Genomic DNA, 21,227 nt, shown 5'->3' with positions numbered 1-21,227 from the left:
GGAACTTTCACTAAGATAGATCATGTGATAGAATAAAAAGCAAGTCTCAGTACATTTAATAATATTGAAATAATACATTCTCTGATCCTAAGAGAATTAAATTAGAAATTAATAACAATAAGAAACCTATTAAGATCTGAAAAAATGGATATTACAATCTATCTTAATCCATTTGGGCTGAGATAAAAAATACCATAGAATGGGTGACTTATAGAAAACATAAATTTATATCTCACAGTGTTAGAGACTGACAAGTGCAAGATCAAGGCCCTGGCACATTTAGCAGCTGATGAGAACCCACTTGCTGGTTCACAGGGGTCCTATTTTTGCTGTGTCCTTACATAAAAGAACAGAGACTCTCTGGAGAGTCTCTCTGGAAGTCTCTCTGGAGACTCTCTTTTTTTTTTAAATTTTTTTTTATTTTTGAGAGAGAGAGAGAGAGAGAGAGAGAGACAGAGCATAAGCAGGAGAGGAGCAGAGAGAGAAGGAGACACAGAATCCAAAGCAGGCTCCAGGCTCCAAGCTGTCAGCACAGAGCCTGATGCGGAGCTTGAGCCCACGAACTGTGAGATCATGACCTGAGCTGAAGTCAGACGCTCAACCTACTGAGCCACCCAGGCGCCCCGCTAGAGTCTCTTTTATAAAAGCACTAATTCCATTCTTAAGACCCCATCCTCATAACCTAATCTCCTCCTAAAGGCCCTACCTTCTAATATCATCACTTTGGGCATTAGGATTTCATTCAACAAAGAATCTTGGGGAGACACAACCATTGAGACCATAGCAACAAAACACTTCAAAATAACACACAGGTCAAATAAGAAGCCATGCACAAAAGATTTTGAATTAAGTTAATATTTTTAAATTCCAAATTTTTGGGATGCTATAATAGTTACATAAATTATATAAGAAGAGATGTCTACAATCAGTGATTTAAGCTTCCACAATTAGAAGCTAAAACAAAGAGTGAAGTAAACCTGAAATAAGTAGAAGGAAAACTTAAAGATATAAGGATAAATCAATAAAAACAGAAAACAAACAATAGAAGAAAATCAGTGAAACCGAAAGCTGATTCTTGGAAAGAATGAATATAATTAACAAGCCTCTGTAAAAAATCCTGATATAAAAAATGGAGGAGACACAAAAACCTAATATTAGGGAAAAGCTGTCATCAATGTCAATCCTACAGGCATTAAATGGAGAATAAAGAAATATTATGAATAACTATGCCAACAAATCTGACAACTTAGATAAATTCCTTAAAAGTTAAAAATTACCAAATAAAATTTCTAACACTGATAAGATACTTATATAATACTGATAAAGGATAGAAAATCTGAATCATTCTATTTTATTCTTAAAAAAAAAAAAAAAAACCCTCTCCCAAAAATAAAACTATAGGCTCAGATGGTTTCACCAGTCTGTCAAATATTTAGGGAAGAAATTATGCAAATTCTACACAAATTCTTTCAGAAGAACCATATTCCAACTAATTATATAAGGCCAGCTTTATGAACCAGATTTAAATATTATTAAAAAAAATTACTATAGACTAATATCCCTCATGAACAGACATAAAAATACTTAACTAAATATTAATAAACATAAACCAGAAATGTATAAAGGGATACATCGTGACAAATTGGGGTTTATGCCAGGACTGTGAATTGCTTAACATTTGAATATCAGTCACTATAATTCACCATATTAGCCAAATAAAGAAATAAATTATGTTTATTTAAATAGATACACAAAAAGCATTGCCCAAATTTAATATGCTTTTGTTACAAAAACTCTTAACAAAAGAAGGGAGCTTCCTGAAACTTCATAATAAGCACGTTTGAAACCTGTAGGCATCATGTTAATGGTCAATGAATGACTGCTTTTCCCTCTGATTGGAAACTAGGCAAAAATGTCTACTCTTACAACTGCTATTCAATTTTATATTGGAAGTCATAGCCAGTGCAATATGGCAAGAAAAAATGTAAAAGGCACATAGACTAGAAAAGAAAAAGTAACACTGTATTTGAGGATAACATGATCCTATACATAGAATATACTAAGGAACCTACCTATGGGCTACTTGAAGTGATTTTAACAACTTTGCAGAATCCAGTGTATACAACCAAAATCAATTGTATTACTATTAGCATGAAAAATTAAATTTAAAAATACTGTTTATAATAGCAAAACACAAAACACTGAGAGGTACATTTTAGGAAGTATGTTGAAGACATATATTGAAATCTACAGAGCACTGCTTAGAATATCAAAGATGTAAGTGAAGACATGCTATATTAATGGATTGGAAGGCTCAATATTGCTAAAATATCAGTTCCTCCAAAATTTATATATTTCAACCAAACCTCCCTATGACATTATTTTTTAGGGGGTAGAAATTCATGAGCTACTTACAAAGTATATGGAAATGCAAAGGACCTAGAATAGTCAAGAGTTTCATTTTGCACAACAAAATTGTCAGATTTACACTACCTAACTTTACCTACCTAACTACCTAACTTTAAGGCTCCTATAAAGCTACAGTAATAAAACTGTGATATTGGCATATATATATATATATATATATATATATATATATATATATATATTTAGAGAATCTAAAAATAGACCTACATATGATCAACTTCTGAAAAAAGTGACAAGGTAATCAGATGCAGAAATTATTTCTTTCTGAACAAATGGTGCTAAAATGAATGGATATCTGCTCAGAAAAAAGAAAGTTCTTACCTTAAGTGTATTACTTCATAGCAAACACCAGAATTTATTGAAATAAATCATATATCCAAATGTAGTAGCTAAGATTACAAAATCTCAAGGAAAAAATAGAGAAGGTCATGTTCACAATTTTGAAGTAAGCTAAGATTTCTGAAAAGGGGCCCCAAAAGTATTAAGCATAAATGGAAAATCTTAATCAATTGGACTTAATCACAATTAAACAATTCTGTTCTTTGAAAGCGGTTGTTGGTTTGCAAACTGGCACCCATACGAAGAGGGCAAGGAGTGACAGAAGAAAGGCAGAGTAATCCACGATCAGAAGGCAGTCAGTTTAATGAGCAAGGGAACTCACATATGAAGCTTGTCTTGGGCAGCCTTAAGTAGATCTCCACATCCACCTGTCAGAATCTTAAATTTGTATAGAGGCTTCACTAGACTCAGGCATGTATACTGTCCAGATGTTCTCAACAACACATTACTCTCTCTAGGCTGTGTCCTTGAGGCAGCTTTAGTGCTGGGAAGGCAGGCAGAATGCACATTGCAAGGACAGGGGAGGAGGTGAGGAGCTTCTGGATGCGTGGGTCCAGCTCACAGGTCAACTAGCAGTCATGTCCTCTTGATGACCTCCTCCAACATTAGTCAAGAAATTGAAAAGTCAAGCTATGGACTGAGAATAGTAGGCACTGTATTAAGTGTATTAGACAAAGGACTTTTCTCCAGAATATATATTTAAATCTTACAACTTAACAATAATGTAAAAAATAAAATAATTAGGATAAATGAACAAAAGATCTGATCAGACATTTCACAAAAAAAGTAATATAAATGCCAAATAAGCCCATCAAAACATTTTCAGCATCATCAGAGAAATGCAAATGATGATGTCATTAAGATACCACTATGCAACCTCTAGAGAAGGTAAAATTAAATGCAATTAGGTGTTGGTACCCATGCAGAGCATCTGGAACTCTCATACATAATTGGGGGAGTTTAAAATGATATAACCGTATTGTAAACTGTTTCATACCCACAAGGAAGCCCAATAATCTCTCTCTTTGGAATTAAGAAATATAAATATATGTCCTTCTAAATGTATTCAAATATTCATAGCAGCTTTATTTTTAATAGCTAAAAACTGGAACAATCCAAATGTACTTCCGGTGAATGTATAAACAAATTGTGATATATCCATGTAATAGTATTCAGCAATGAAAAGGAACGTATTACTGACATAAATAAGAACATCGCTATACCTCCAAAATATTGTGCTAAGTGAAGAAAAGAATTATTATTCCATTTCTATGAAATTTGTGATTAGCTAAAATAATCTATAGTGGCAGAAATCAGATCAGTGACTATCTGTTCTAGGGGTGAAGGTTAGGGAAATTACTGTGAGAGGAAGGAAACTTTGGGGGAGTGATGGACTACATGTTAATTGGGGTAATTGTCAAATGAGAGTTTAAATTTTTTAAACATATAGCATGGGTGCATTTATTTTGTGTAATTTGTACTCAATTAGGTTTCTTTTTTTTAAATTTTTTTAATGTTTATTTATTTCTGAGACAGAGACAGAGCATGAGTGGGGGAGGGGCAGAGAGAGAGGGAGTCACAGAATCCGAAGCAGGCTCCAGGCTCTGGGCTGTCAGCACAGAGCCCGACTTGGGGCTTGAACTCACGTTCGTGAGATCATGACCTGAGTCAAAGTCGGTTGCTCAACCGACTGAGCCACCCAGGCGCCCCTCAATTAGGTTTATTTCTAAAAAAATTGCTCTGATAACCCTGGTTCTCTATCTTAATTTTGGTTAAATAATTTTGTATTTTTCCCCTGTGTTGAATTGCACAAGTAGTTGACAGCACAGATCATAGTCTTATTCTCAAGGCTTGGGCCAGACTCTATTTTGCAATTCCTCAATAAAGAAAAAAAAAAAAAAAAAAGAAAAAAAAAACAACTGTAGAGTTTTTTAGTACTAATATTAACAGAAAGAAGATGGAAAATATTGAGAGTTATCCATTTACTTGGGCACCATTTGGCCAGATGTTCTCAATCAATCCTGGTAGGAACAACACCTCCTTTATTTGATTGAAAGGAAATCCATAAATAATATCACTTAACTTCAACATAGTATTTAAAAAATCAATATAATGGCTTAAGTATAAAATAAAAACGGAAAAAAGTAATCTATGTAAAAAAATGTACATTTCATTATGTAAATGCTTGGGTAAAACTACATTTAGTAGTTTGCCTAGATTTAGTAGGCAAAATGAAGGCAAAATAGAAGCCTGAACCTATTCCCAGAGTCACCATCAATGTGACAGATACGTATTGGTATTGTCCTGGGGACACTACCATATCAGTGATGGGATTTTCTGAGATGGTAAACACATCTTGGTGACATTCAGAAACACAAAGTACATGAGTTCCTCACTTCGTGTAGTAGATGCATCCTGGAAGACAAAAACTGTGCAAAACATTTTATGTGCAGCATACTCTTAAATTAGGCATCAAACATAAACCAAGGGTTTTCACCTGCATGAATGCCCAGTGGCCCTTCCAGAAGTCCCTGGTTAGCAGGACTGTTCCACCTGGGATGGGACAAGTGGCACTGTGACCTCAGAGCACACTAATGTCAGCAGTACTCCCAGCCACTGAGTAAGCGGGAAGACATCGTGTGAGTCCCATAAAGACCCAATAAGGAGCTCTCAAACACTGTGAGAACCTCAGACCATAAAACACAGACAGACAGGAGACCAGGAAGGAGCTGTCATTTGAATCTGGGGGTGGCAGAAAAACTTGCAGAAATTCTGGGTTAAAGAAAAGCAATAGGGGCTGGAAGAGATGAAATTTGGAGCCTGAAAGGAAATGGTCCCTAAGGCCTTTATTCAATTTAAATAAATGTCCAGTGACTGAACTGAAAACCTTACTTTTAGCCTTTATATTGGTCATAAGCGTTGCAGTGGAGCAAGGGAGTTTCTTTTTGTCCCACCCCTGTTGCCCTGACAGTTGTCTATTAAGCAATAAGTAAGTCCTCTGGCCTGACCTGCTGAGGCCCAGGACCAACTTCACCCCATGGTAACTTCGCAGCCACCCGGGCCATCGGGAGGGTCCTGTGTCTATCGAGCGTTGGGTCACCTGGATACACGGCGCCCACACACAGTTTTGCCAGGCCTTTCTCTAGAGGTACATTGACTCAGCTTCGGCCAAGTTCCCAGCTGTGCAGATTTCCTCCCAATAATGCCTCCCATGTGTAGAGATTTTACAGATCACAAAGCGCTTTCATATCAATTACCTCCTCTAATTTAAAAGAAGTTCAGCGAACAGCTCAAGCTAAGGAACGGTCCCTCTCCGAGGGAAGGGCGGCTCTGGAAAGGTCTGTTTCACGGAGGACCCTTTAAGGGCCTGTGCCTGGACGGCTGTGGGACGAGGGCCCGGGAAAAGGGGAGGGAGGGGGAGTGTCCTCTTTCTCCCCCCACCCTCTGGCGGCGGCAGAGCCAAAGCCAGGAGGGGGGCTGTCTCCTCCTCTTCCCCAGCAGCTGCTGCTCCTTCAGCTCACAAGCCGGACCCGGGGACTGGGCGGCCGCGACTCCTCGGGCTCCTGAGAAGCGGATCCGCTCCCGGCCACCGCAATGCCCGGAGCCGCCGGGGTCCTCCTGGTCCTGCTGCTCAGCGGGGGCCTCGGGGGCGGCCAGGCCCAGAGGCCACAGCTGCAACAGCGGCCGCGGCAGCCACAGGCACATCAGCAAAGAGGTACAGTCGAGGAACGGGCTCTAGATTCCATCCTTTGCCGTCCCTTCTTCCGACGACAGTCCGGGGCAGGGACCGTTTTCTGGCTTGGCCCCTGGGGAGTGCGCTTGGGGCGAGAGGGGCTAAGCTTGATGCAAACTCGCTTTCAGCGTCCTGAGTACCCTGTCCGGGGGTTGGGGGGATTGCCTACCTCCCCCCAAAGAACGTGAAGCGTTTCTCGTTGTTCGTTCTGAGAGAACTTGCTGTCGCTTATACATACTCCCAGCTGGGTTCCGAAGTCTTTCAAAGAAGCAAACTTTTAACCAATTGAACAATAAGTTTTTCCAAATCAGAGTCCATCCCTGCAGAGAAATGTTTCCCAAGCTGAGGTTCATTTTGGAACTTTATCGAGGGCAGCTGATACATCAGCTTTCTTTTTTCTTTTTTCTTTTTTCTTTTTCTTTTTCTTTTCTTTTTCTTCTTTTTTTCTTTCTTTGTTTCTTTTCTTTCTTTGTTTCTTTGTTTCTTTCTTTGTTTCTTTGTTTCTTTCTTTTTTTGAAGGACTTTGTTTCTAACTGTTTGAACAGAGTTTGTAAAGTCAAGTGTTTTTTTTTCTTTCGTGGCAATGGGACTTCCAGCCTCAATTTTTTCTGACCCACGTTCTATCTCAGGTATCCTATTTATTATAGTGAAATTTCTCCTCTGGCTTAAATACAGATAGGACTTCTATGTCATGTGTATGTGAATTAAGACCACAGTGACCACATATACACTTCACGGGGGCTTTGGAAAACAGTGGTATTTGATGTAATCCAAATTATTCTCCTCAGAGCGCTGTGATGTTTACATGCATATAATTTCTGATACTCTTGGGAGTCTTTGAAGAGTTATTTTAATGTCATGAATTTTCAAAGAAGCACATGTACCGCGTTTTAAAACAGAATTTATAATGAATACATCATTTCAGCAACATTTTTGTGAGTTGGAAAACTTGTACTAAAGTAAAGAATATTTAAGATTTGATTTCAAATATCAAAATATTTACCGCAAGAGTACAAAATCTGGAGGTTAGCAACTTTTGAAAGTTTTGATGAGACCAAATCTGTCAAAGTTTTGAAATATACTTATTCCCTCTTTTAGTTAACTGGAATAAAGCTACATCTAACCATTCTGATAGTTTTTCTTCTTATAATCTAACATTTCTAGCAGTACTATTTTATCTTAAAAGGAGTAAGAAAATAATCTGCTTGCTACAATAATAGCTCCCTGATTAAAATTCCTAGAATAAAAATGACCTTAAGTTCACTATATAACCTTTTTTCTTCTATTTTTGCTTTTCCTTCTCTGCGAGGTAAAATGGGGTCAACATGGCTTAATTAATAGAATTTATGAGAGTGATTTTGAGAGTATATCTCTGGCAGCTGATTTTTTAAAATGCTACTTTAAAATATTAGCCTTGCTTAGTTATATGATATGTTTTAACAATACATAGTACTTTAATAATGTCAAGCAGCTGGGAGTACAGAGAGACCAGAAACACCAGTGCTGTTCATTTGGAGTGGGGCAGAAGTTCAAAGCATGCAAAGTAGTCTCAAAGAAATTTCCTAGTGGGCTGCCCACCCTCCTCATTCTTTCTCCTCCCACCCCTCCCCTCCTTCACCCTCTCCTCCCCTTCTCCTCTCCTCCTCCTTCTTCTCTTCCTCCTTCTTCCTCCTCCTCCTCCTCCTTTTCTTCTTCTTCTTCTTCTTCTTCTTCTTCTTCTTCTTCTTCTTCTTCTTCTCCTTCTTCTCCTCCTCCTCCTCCTCCTCCTCCTCCTCCTCCTCCTCCTCCTTTCTCCTCCTTTCTCCTCCTTTCTCCTCCTCCTCCTCCTCCTCCTCCTTTCTCCTCCTCCTCCTTTCTCCTCTCCTTCCTCTTTCCCTCCTCTCCTTCCTCTTTCCCTCCTCTCCTTTTCTCTTTCTGTCTCTGTTTTATCTGAGATAAAACTGACTCCAATTTCTATGGTCCAGGCATAAAGTAAGGTCAATGCAAAAGGGAAAGTTTATACTGCCATTCTGTTGAATGCTACACACAATAAGGAATTCTGTGCAAAATAGCTATAAGATGGTGTCTACCTATAGACCACTATTTTTATTTTAATTTTTTTACTGTTTATTTCTTTTTGGGAGAGGGAGAGAGAGACCCAGAGTGTGAGCAGGAAGGTGCAGAGAGAGAGGGAGACACAGAATCCAAAGCAGTCTCCAAGCTCTGAGCTGTCAGCACAGAGCCCGAGGCAGGGCTCAAACTCACAGACCACTAGATCAAGACCTGAGTGGAAGTCGACAGCCCAACCAACTGAGCCACCCAGGCGCCCCTAGGCTACTATTTTCTGCATTCTAGAATATATTGTGTATTATAGATCATCTGGAATACATTGAAAGATTGGCTCAGGGATAAATTGTTGGAACTTGTTAATATTAAAAGTATATATAAAATCTGTTTTATAATACCTTAAATTCATATAGCATTTCATAATTAAACACGCCGTGTATATATTAACTTATTTCACCTTCAATTCTTATTGGACAAATTTAAAACTGAAGGCTTGGAGTAGTCGTGACTTATATTCATGCAACTGATAGTAACTTAATTTTTAACAACTAAAAACACTTCCAGTATTGTTTATGCTGAAGTTTCCTTTTTGTGATACTAAGATGTCTTTCCATTTATTCTGGGGCCAGTTTTCTTTTTAATGTTCTGTTAAAACATACTCTCAGTGAAGATCATTGGATATGAGTGCGACTGAAGAAGTTTTAGGCTATCATCAACTTCTCCTTTTTGATTATATTAGCATTGACCTTCTTAGCGGAGCACTGACTAGAATGAATTCTGTGGTGCCTGGTTGGCTCAGTCAGTTAAGCATCTGACTTTGGCTCAGGTCATGATCTTGCAATTTGTGGGTTCAAACCCCATGTCATGCTCTATACTGACAGCTCAGAACCTGGAGCCTGCTTCAGATTCTGTTTCCCTCTTTCTCTCACCTCCCCCGCTCATGCATACGCGCATGTGCACTCTTTCTCTCTCTCCCTCTCTCAAAAATAAAAAGCAATAAAAAAAAAATTTAGGAATGGTGTTTAATGGAAGAGAGAATAAAATGTCCTTTCTAAATCCTGAACTCAGATCCATAGAACAATATGACAAAGGGAAAGGTTTGAATTAAATAAGAAGAAACTTCCTCCTTTTCTCTGCTCCTCTTGTTTAAGCTGTTCAGAAATTACTGGGTTGTGTTGGAGCAACTCGTTTCTGGAAATGTCCATTCATGATCAGGTGTGCCACCTGTCAGGGATGATTTAGGATGAAATGCCTTTACAGAGGCACAGTGACGATTCATCAAGTCTCCAGTTCTTTTCAAAGTCCAAGATTCTAGTATTATGTTCTATTGTTTTTGGAGTGCATATTTGTATTTGAACTTTTTAATTCTTAAAAATGTCAAGACTATACTAAAGGCATATAAATGTGTTTTTAGATGTCTTCTGGGATTTAAAATAAAAACATGTTTGAGATGATCCTCACTCATTTTTGGCATGAATACTTAAAAATTTCATATGGAATATTCACATCACCATCAATTGCACACTTCTAAAACATTCTGTGCTATAAAATATGAGAATGTTTCATAAATTACCTGAGATTTACTGTAGTCATAAAATTGGAATTAATTTTTTTTGTATCACTTTTGCTACATATGTAACTTTTATGTACATATGTTGGCTTGATCACTACATACTGGCCTCACTTCAGTAAAAATGATTCATATCAGATAAAATGTAGGGCTGAGAATAAGAACATATTCAACATTGACTATTATAGATCTGGTAGGTTTTTCTAAAAAAAACATAAAATTTATATTTTTTATCTTACATGTCAATGTATACAAATTGCTGATCATTCTTGCTCCCAAGAGTTTTCTCTCCTAGGCTATCATGCAGAATAATGATCAGAATCTCCTTCAAGAGTTGCCAGGAATGATGAAAAAAACCTCATGTGCTGTCAGTTCATACTTAATTCACTCTGAAATATGGGGCACCTGTTCACTCCACTGTAAAAATCATAGTTTTCACCTTCTTCAGGTATAATTATAAAGTCCAGTAGGTATCTTGAGAGTTAAACCAACTATGCTGTAAGAAAAACATGAGTGTATATTTTTATGGGAGAGGTTTAGTTAAATTAGAAGATTTTCTGAAATAGTAGGACTTAGAATGTTTACACCATTGAATTGTATTGCAGTAGCGATGACTCAAAAAAGTTGACTTTTAGTCACATCTCAATATTTTCTCAGTCCTCATTTATTTAAAGCAGATAATTGTCACAATTTCTTCTGTTCATACATTTAATAAATACAATGACAAAGACGTTTGTGCTTGACTTTTCAAATTGGACCTCTGAGATGGGATTATTTTTCCTTCTTTTAATCCAAACAGATTTAGCATTAAATGATAAAAAAAATTCCCTGAAACTTTTTGTGACGTTTCACATCTTTTATAATCTGCTTTAGCATTATGGGGCCGCAGTTCTGCACCATGAGAAGAAGAAGAAATAGTAGAATAGGGACCGATAACCTCAACCCAGCCTATGCATAGCAAGATTAGTGGGGTGGCTAGTTGTTTAAATTAGAAGTCCAAAGAATGTGTCAAACGCATGCTTGATTCCAGTCAGTATAACTATTCAGTAGGATTCTACTGCATGGGAGGAGCATAGCTGGAAGTTTCCAAGCAGGGTAATAATAAATAATAACAATAACAACAACAATAGATAATACCTGGAAGTTTTCAAGCAGGGGAAGAAGAAGAAGGAGGAGGAGGAGGAGAAGGAAAGAAAGAAAGAAAGAAAGAAAGAAAGAAAGAAAGAAAGAAAGAAAGAAAAGAAAAGAAAGGTCAGAGCACCTGACCATTGGGGTTCAGTCCATTGAACTTCCGATTTTGACTTTAGCTCAGGTCATGATCTCATGGTTCATGAGATTGAGCCCCACACTGGGCTCCACACTGACAGTGCAGAGCCTGCTCGGGATCCTCTCCCTTTCTCTCTGCCCCTCCCCCACTCACATGCATGTACATGCATGTGTCTTCTCTCTCTCTCCTCTCTAAAAATAAGTAAACACTTAAAAAAATAATAAAGAATGGTGACCCCAGGTCATCTCTCCAGTTTGCCGTATGTTCTTATTTAGCAACTGGAGACTGTGAAAAAGATCAGGAAGAAAGTATTGTTAGTGGTCAGACAAACTGTTTATGCTTCTAATATAGAAGGTTGGGGTTTATAAGATTTGTCATAGCTTTGAACTGAGCTGATAGGCCGGAATTTAGGAAGAAGCCTAGCTGCAGTAACTGAGAAAACTACGTAGAGGTTAGAGGAAGACAAAACTAGATTGGCACATGGTTTTCAAGACTCATGCCAGGCTCCGTGTATACCAGTCAGGTAGAAAGAAGACGAATTCTGGACTGTATGGATTGCTAAGACTGCATTCAAAGGCCAGAATTTGTGCAGGAAATTGGTGGTCATCGGACTATGTGTCTTGGAATGTGGTTAATGAATGAATGTGTTCAGTAGGTAAAGACAGAAAAAAAATCCTGCCTTTATGGAGTTTGTATTCTACTTAGGGTGGAGAAGGCAGACAGGAATATGATGAATATATAGTGAATAAGTAACATACGAATACCTATATTTTATAGGTATTCATAAATTAATCAATGAGATTCCTGGACAAACAGATATACCAGGGTAAGAGAAGTCATGAGTTCTAGGAGTGGAGAGAGTTTGGTTGCTATTTTAAATAGAGTGATAAAGGTTGACCTCATTGAGAAGGTCACATCTGAGAAAATCCTTGAAGGTGTTGGGGGAATGATTCACACAGATATCAGGTGAAAGAGTTAATATTCTTAGCACAGGGAAAGGCTTGTGAAGGTCTACAGTTAGATCACAGTGAGAAGGGTCAGGGAAGTAATGGGGAACTAGGATCATTGTAAAGAATTCTGCCTTATAGTCTGAATGAGATGGGTGGTATTGGAGAGTTTTGAGCAGAGTTAAATGGATGAAAGAATAGGTAATATTTCTTTTCCCAGATAGGCTTTAATCCACTGGACTAGACCAATATGGTACTAATTGAGATCTGTTTCCTTCCCCATACTTCCCATTTTTAGAGCATATATAAGTGACTCCATTCCAGAGTATTCCACTTCAGCAGACTTATCATTGTGAAACTCAAATGCATTTTTGTAAAATTTCTTTTTTTTTTTCCTTTTGGCATCTCAATCCTATTACACGATTAAAAGAATTGCAATACCTTAACACAACTGAAGTGCAGGGAACTTCTTCATATCCTTTTAATTTGCCCATTGTCTTAGAAACATGCCATAGATTTCTTAGAGTAATTTTAATGAATGTTCATGTTAAAAATAAGTTGTTCACAATCCCACATAAATATATGTATACCTTGGAGTTCTCTCTCTCTCTTTCTCTTTATCATTCCTTTCAGTACCAGAGCTAAAGTTTAGCTACTGTTGCTAAAAATGACACAATGATGTATTGATCTGATGCCTTCTTTTATAAAATGAACTTTGAAATGTTACCTATTTTTACAATCAGAAGCTTATTCTATGCTCTGTTTCGATTTTTATAACTTCTTTAAGGATCACTGTAAGTCTTGCAGTAACCTTTGGAGTAAAGTAATGCAATTTCAGCCTGACTAAATTATATCATTTAGAAGAAGATTTAGAAGAAAATTACATAACTTTTCTCTTTCCTGCCCTCCCTCCCTCCCTTCTGTCCTCTCTCCTCTCCTCTCCTCTCCTCTCCTCTCCTCTCCTCTCCTCTCCTCTCCTCTCCTCTCCTCTCCTCTCCTCTCCTCTCCTCTCCTGCTTGTGAATAAAGTGTGGTTTTCAAGGAGATATTTCTAACAAATGTAATTTTTAAGAAAATACGTATGGCAGAACTTCACTTAAATCTTCCTGCTAAAAGCCACTGATAAGTATGATCTAAATATAGTTTTGAGGCATAATCTAAGTTTACATGATGAGTTAAAACTAGACATTTGCTTGTCAAAGATGTAGGGTATGGGTAATAAAGCTGTTTTTTTCCAGTCATCTTGAATGTGGATTTTAAAGTGGAAGCCTTGTGCTATTTTGTTTTTATTTGGACATGTGACATTTAGAAAAAGATCATAGAGGTAGTCTGTTAGGGGTTATTGTTCATAACACTGGCTTTCTGTTCATGCCTAATCTAGTTCCAATGGAAAGTTAATCTATGCAAATAACGAATGATGAAGGCCTGAGGAACTGTTTAGTGCCTGGCACTTAGGAAAGTCACTTTGCGCAAGGTTAACGGAGCTTCTCCATGTAAGGTCCTCTTAGTTGACCACCAAGCTGTGCTCCCCTGAAAGGCTCTTTGTAGAACTGCATCCTGAGTGCCAGATGCTTTAGATTGGTTTAATAGTATCTAGCATATTGTGAGCATTAATACATGTATATTCACAGCATCACTGTTTAGTAGGTTAATACAATCCTCCTCATTTTATAGAAGGAAGAGTTGATGCCTTGCAACTTGTCAAGGGTAAACAAATTCCAGTGCGAGTTTTAGGATTAGAAATTAGGATATGTTCCTGCTTCTGATTTTATAGATCCTACATTGCTGTCTCTTTTGGACTTTGAGATCCTTAAACAAACAAACAAACAAACAAACAAAAAACCTTGAAAAAAAATCCCATATCCATTTCTGAGTTATGTTAGTAGAGTAATTTAAAACAGAGAGTTACTAGGTATTATGAAGGAACAAGAAAATGTGTCATCTTTAAGGATCTTTTTCATTTAAACACACACAAAACTATGCATAAATACATACACATTACTTAAAACTGTGCATAAAAGTAAAAATACTCATCAAATTTTAGCCTTTAAATTCTTAGAATTTGGATTACTGGACACTGGACTATAAGCTTGATTATTGGTTTTTCTTAAGTCACCTTACATAAATTACTTCAGTAGGCTAGAAACATACTGGTATTTATTATGTAATGAATTCTTTAAAAAAATGGTCAATATATATATATGTGAATGAAAAGAGCTAGAACCGAACAGACATACCTGATTCAGAGAAGAGTTAATCTCAAAATTCCTTTTGAAAAAATGTAGAACACTGGCATTTCTATAAAAAGATTTAAAGAGTTCAGTTTGAAATTGAACTTCTCTGTTAGAACAGGAAATTTTGCAAACCTCCTACATTTTGAGAGGGTGTGTATGTAGGACACCAATCAGTGTGCTGCAGGTAACATTTATAGTTTAGAACTCAGTACCCAATTAGTGTATTTAGTGTATTTATATTAGTGTATTTAATATACTAAGATATTGAACTTTTGATTTGTTTTCTTAAATCAGAGTTTCAGTTTTATCAAAAAATCTAGAATAAGGGAGTCTAAACTTTGAATTTGCAGAAAAGCCTAGTTGCCTTGACAAATGATTACGAGCCACAGAATAAATTGCAAGTGAGATCATTATGTTTTTTAGTCCAGTAGCTGTACCATTAAAACTCTAAGGTGTAATAACTTTTAAGTTGCTTGCAACATACAAGGTACTATTCTAAAGGGGAAATGAGGTTAGTAGAGTTTGCCATATCAAATATATTTTTTTCTAAAGCCTGTATAGTCACCATAATTTTCTGGCTTATTGCCTGCTATGCCGTTTTCAATTACTGAATAAGGCTGAAAGTATGAAACAGAACAAGAAGTAGAACAATAGTCATTTCAGGGAGCTACTTTATCTCATTGGTTTGTTGTGAGGAGTATATAAAACAATGAATATAAAACATGGAACATCTATTAGGACCTCAAAAAGTGTGAGTTTTCAAAATGCTTCAAGAAAACTGAATTAAGTTTAAAAACTGTCTTGGTGTCAGGAAATTCTGGCTTAAAACAGCACTTTTTCTCCAACACTGTGGTATACCAAACTCAGCTGAGGCCGTTTATGAAGGAATTTGCTTATATACTTGAAAACACGAATGTATGGATTCAGCTTTAATTGGAATTTATTTTATAGTGTTTTGCTATTCTGAACTTTATAGCTTAGCCTGCAAAAAATATCCATTAACATAACCTTTGAACCTTCAATTTCTGCATACATTCCCCTGCTTTGGAGAGAACTTTGACTAGTAGAAAAAGTGGCTTTGGGAGATGGCAAGAATGGAATTCATAGCCATGTTACCACTCTTTTATTGGGATCAAAAACCCAAGTCAACGGAATTTAAACTTCCTATTAGTAAAGTAAAATTAAATTAGATAGTACATGTGAAAATACTTGGCAGCTAATTAGTAAATATTTGCTCCTCTTTTTCTTTATTACTCGATCATAAAGTTCAAAAAGGATATTTGCAGTACATATGACATCACTTTTACTTAAGAAGAGCAAAACATTCTAAAAGTTTCTTTGAGTAGACCCTAAGAGATTATAGATGTCAAGCTACGTCATTGAAGAAAGATGGAAGAATTCTACCAAGGTCACACAACAACAAGCCAGTAACAGAGATAGGAAGAAACCCAAGGTCCTATAATTAGCTAATAGTTATGTTGGTAGCTCAACGTGAGAAGTGATTGAGATACGTAAGAGGATGGAAATTTTAGCAATACTTGGTGGCTATTTATATTTCAAAGATGATATAATAAACTTTTTTTTCTACAAATTTCTCATTTGTAGAAATGAGTAGAGAATTTCTCATTCTCATTTCACATGTTTTTATTAGGGATTAATAAACTATTTTTTAGAGAAGTCTTAATATATGTGTTAGGTTATAAAAATGCATGGAACATAATGAGTGCTCTATAAAGATTAGTTATCATTTTAGCCTATGAAGCACATGTTTTCACTGACATTTGAGTAGAGATGACAATTCAGTATATTTGACACACAGTGGAAGTTAATGTCAGGATGGTTGTCAGTGGAAAAGCTCTCAGCATAGACCCTCTTTTTGATTCTTTCTATACACTAAGGTTAAAAAAAATGGTGTAATAATATATTCCAAGATATATTATTTAATACTATATATTATATATATATTATTTAATATAATATATGATTGGAATATATTAGTTAATACTAACCTAGATTGGGAAAAATTTTTTTTAATTTTTTTTTCAATATATGAAATTTATTGTCAAATTGGTTTCCATACAACACCCAGTGCTCAGATTGGGAAAATTTTTAGTGTGTCTTCCTGTATATTAAAGCTAATGGTAGATTTCTACAAAACCAAAACCAAATGTCCCTCAGGAAATCCTATAGCCTCAACAGGTCTCTAGGGAGACCTGCTTTTTCTAATCTTGGGAATATCACATTTTGAAATAGTTTCAGACAAAAAACTTTCCATAGGCTCTTTTGCTCTTCAGAAAGTTTCAGTCACGTTTAACAGGTAGTGCAACCATCAGTTTTTCACTCTGGAACATTAGAAAAATCACTGGATTTGAAGTCAGAACTCCAGGATACAAGTTTTGCCTCCAGCTCTTCCTAAGATGTCACCTTAAACAATACATAAGTCATTTACCTATTCTGAAATTAAATTTCCATTAAAAAAAAGAATATAATGTTCAAATTTGTCTTACTGAGGTGTTATAAAGGATTAATAAAATGTGTGATACAAATAATGTTATTAATAATAATACTATTCGTTATTATAATAAATGACAGGTTTGGCCAAAGGCACTGATGGTTCGTGAAGTTCTGCTTCATCCCTTTTCTTTGATTTTTTTCTCCCAATGGCTCTTAATGTACTTAGTTTGAGTTCTTCTGGATTGAGAATCATGACACATCTTCCTCCTTCCTTCCTTTTTTTTTTTTTGCTGTATACCTCCCAGTAACATAAAAAAAGTTAATTCATATGGAAGGGAAGTATATTAACACGCATATCCTATCTTTACTTATTTTGCACATAGCCATAGGTAAATTTATATGTAGACAATGATACATTTAGAAATTCTTCAAAATATTTTTTCATTCTTTGTAATTATCTTCCTTAAGTTTGTACAAAATATTTTTTGTCAGTTTTTAAAAACTGATTTTATCCATAGGGTTTCTGGCATTGTGCTACCTAAGATGTGCTGAGAAAACAATGCTATCCTACAGTTCATTATTCATCTATGGTCTGACCTCTTTATATATATGTATGCGTGTGTATATGTGTATGTACGTATATATATATGTTACATATGTACATAGGTATATATGTTACATATGTATATGTGTGTGTTTATATATATGTATATATACATATATATACGTGTGTGTGTGTGTGTATATATATATATATATATATATTCTTTTTTTGGACAAAACATTGCCCTCTGAAGCTATTTCCAGGTCTATTAAAAAAATTAACCCCTACTGTGTTTGGGCTACTTTGGCTTAAGTAAAATGTGTTTCACATATGTAATGAATCTATCCTTTTTATGATTTTCAATTATGTAATAAGTTGAAAGACCAATCATATTCAGACAAACTTCAAGAGCTATTGCTATTGCACAAACCTAGAAGGGCATTTCACCAGTTATTCTCTTTTAAGATTTTAAGCCATTTAACAGTTAGAAATTAATAACATAAGTTACACACCACTAGGACTATTTGTCTTTTATTTTTACTTACTTCCTCTATAGTCTCTGGTTTGGCATATGGTAGGCATTTAATTAAAAAAATTGTAAAACGAATGAAGAAGCACTCTTTGGACAGACCCAAAGGGTGCCTTTTAAAAAATATTACATGTATTATTTTTCTTAATGCCTTTATAGTCTGAATCAATATTTTTGTAAGAGATAAATTTCCACAAATACTGAAACACAGTGGCACAGATACAGCATATTGTTATCAATACCACTTAAGAGATAAATATAATATTTTAGAATACTGTATCTTGCTTTTGAGGTATATTTTTTTTTCCTAAAGATATTCCAATAAGAGCTGAGCAGTTTTTAAAGCTTTGGATGAGGAATGAATATTTCTTGGCTTAGAACTTTTCTGTATATGAGGACTTTTTAGACAAGTATTGTGATGCATAAGGTTAAAATGCCTATTAAGATGAAAGTTCTACTTACTGGTCAGCTATGTGCAAAAGAATGAAACTGGAGTTAGTATACATTGAAATAAACTCATAGTGGATTAATGGCCTAAATGTGAGACCTTCTTAAACCTTAAAAATCCTAGAAGAGAATACAGGTGGTAACTTATTAGACATTGGCTGTAGAGGCCTTTTTCTAGACATGACTCCTGAGGCAGGGCAAATAAAAGCAAAAGTAAACTATTGGGACTACATCAAAATAACAATCTTCTGCACAGCAAAGAAAACATAAAAGGAAACCTACTGAATGGGAGAAGATATTTGCAAATGACTTGTCCAATAAAGAGTTAGTATCCAAAATATAACAAGAACTGATACAACTCAATGCCCAAAAAATACATGATCCAATTTAAAAATGGGCAGAAGACATGAACAGATATTTCTTCAAAGAAGACATGCAGATGGCCAGCAGACACATGAAAAGATGCTCATTATCACTTAAATCAGGGAAATGCAAATCAAAACTACAATGAGATGTCACCTCACACTTGTCAGAATGGCTAACATCAAAAACACAAGAAACAAAAAGTGTGAAGAGAATGTGGAGAAAATGGAACCCTTTTGTACAATTGGGGGCAGGGAATGCAAACTGGTACAGCCACTGTGAAAAACAGTATGGAATTTCCTGAGAAAGTTAAAAATAGAACTGCACTATGATTCAATAATTGCACCACTGAATATTTACTCAGAAAATACAAAAAAAACACACACTAATTCAAAAGGATACACATGCCCCTATGTTTATAGCAGCATTATTTATAATAGCCAAGTTATGGAAGCAACCCAATTGTCCATCAATAGATGAATGTGTAAAGAAGGTGTGACGTGTGTGTGTGTACATATACACACACATATGTACACATATACACATACAATGGAATATTATTTAGCCATAAAGAATGAAATTTTGCCATTTGCAATGGCATTGACCTAACGAGACACCCAGGCACCCCTTTTATTTTTATTTATTTATATTTTTATTCTTATTTTTCTTATTTATTTTATTCTTATTTTTCTTGCTTGATTTATGTGTTTATGTCCTGAGAGTATGGGAGGAGTGGAATTTGTGTTGAAATTATGTTTTCTTCTTTTTAATAACAATTGAATCACCTAGGGATTGAATTTTATGTGAACTTACTAGGTCACAGGAACATTTTCAGTTGGGAATTTACTTAAAGAGCATAGGATTTTGGCATGCCCTTTAATTTTTATTCTCTTGGTATGTATTCTTCATGGATAAAGAGACAGTAGGGACACCTGGGTGGCTCAGTTGGTTGAGTGTCCCAACTCTTGATTTCAACTCAGGTCATGATACTAGGGTCGTAGGATTGAGCCCTGTGTCAGGCTCCATATATGGAACTGGCTTAGGTTCCCCCCAACCCCCCGCCACCACTGCCGCCCTTTCCTACAGCCTCTCTCCCCAACTCACACACACACACACACACACACACACACACACACACACACACTCTAAAATAAAAAATAAAGAGGCCGTAAGTGATTGAAAAGATAATATGAATCAAATAATGAAGAAATTTTGCACTCAACTATAGAATTATTAGCATACTAGCAAATTTCGTTCAAGTTAAATATTCTGCCTAAACTGGGAATTAATATTAAACACATTTTGTGTTCGGTGATTAGCTAATATAACTTTCAGATAGAAGAGATCCTATAAAGTAAATGTCTAAATGTAAGTAACTGCATAACATAGTTATGGTTTCCACAGGGAGACAAAATCAAGTTCTCTCTGATGGTCTTAATTAACAGTCTCCATTTCCACCATGCCACTATCATATGCTTTACATTTGTGTAGTATCTGGTATCTAGAGTGTTTTCCTGTTTTACCATCATTTCTATGCCTCTTCTATACAAAGCTTTTGAGTATTGCACTGTATAAATGAGTATACCCCGCAGTTAGAGGAAAGGAGAATCAATACTTGAAATGGATGCTTTAGCCTGAAAATATAAGAAAGGAGAAAAATAGAATCCCAGATTTTCTAAATCCCAAATACGAATATCATGTCTCTAATATGGAACATAGTAATTTTTTAAAAAAAGGATAAAGCTAATACGAAAATTGCAGCATTATAATACTATTTATGGATGGTAAGGATGTGATTTTTAAAAATTGAATATGCTATGACATGTTTTTTTTTTTTTTTTCACTTAGCCCAGAAATGATGTTTTCTCACATTCTCCAGAGGGAAATATGCATTTATTTTATCTACGTTTGTAAGATAATACTCCTTCCTCCAGTTAATTGAAGTGTTTAATTCATTTTTGCATTTTATTCATAAATATAACCAGACACAAATTAAAATATGTATATTATATTGTTTTCTGTTAACACACATGTGTTTTCTGTCTTCCGTGGTAGCTTTGTGTATTGTTTCACATATTAGGGAATTATAAATTGAATTTGTTATAATTTGCTTAGTAAAATATTGATGTTAAAATCTAATGTTACTTTGAATATCGCGTTGAGGGATATGGGAGACTTACAGTGAAATCATCATTTCACCAAGATTTCTTTCTAATAAGACATCCACCATTACTGGAATTGTATTTTGTGCATTATATTCCATTGACGTAATTTTAGACTTCCATTCTACTTTGCTATAAATGGAATTTCATTATATCTGACTCCACA

General features: G+C 35.6%; 1 protein-coding gene across 4 annotated transcripts in view; it reads left to right on the top strand.

Annotated features, from left to right (window-relative positions):
* Positions 1-6,233: 6,233 nt before the first annotated feature.
* LAMA2 (laminin subunit alpha 2) overlaps positions 6,234-21,227 on the top strand; it is a 620,981-nt gene continuing 605,987 nt past the window's right edge. For all 4 annotated transcript variants that reach the window (XM_053904501.1, XM_053904500.1, XM_053904503.1 and 1 more), the window contains exon 1: positions 6,234-6,481. In XM_053904501.1, coding sequence (XP_053760476.1) covers positions 6,361-6,481 — 121 coding nt within the window. In that variant the 5' untranslated portion in view covers positions 6,234-6,360. The remainder of the gene's footprint in view (positions 6,482-21,227) is intronic.

The sequence above is a fragment of the Panthera pardus genome, unplaced genomic scaffold, assembly GCF_024362965.1.
Source record: "Panthera pardus isolate Hobbes unplaced genomic scaffold, ASM2436296v1 HiC_scaffold_17, whole genome shotgun sequence".
NCBI lineage: Eukaryota > Metazoa > Chordata > Mammalia > Carnivora > Felidae > Panthera > Panthera pardus.
The sequence above is the reverse complement of the archived record's forward strand: the minus strand, read 5'-3'. Positions and strand labels throughout refer to the sequence as shown.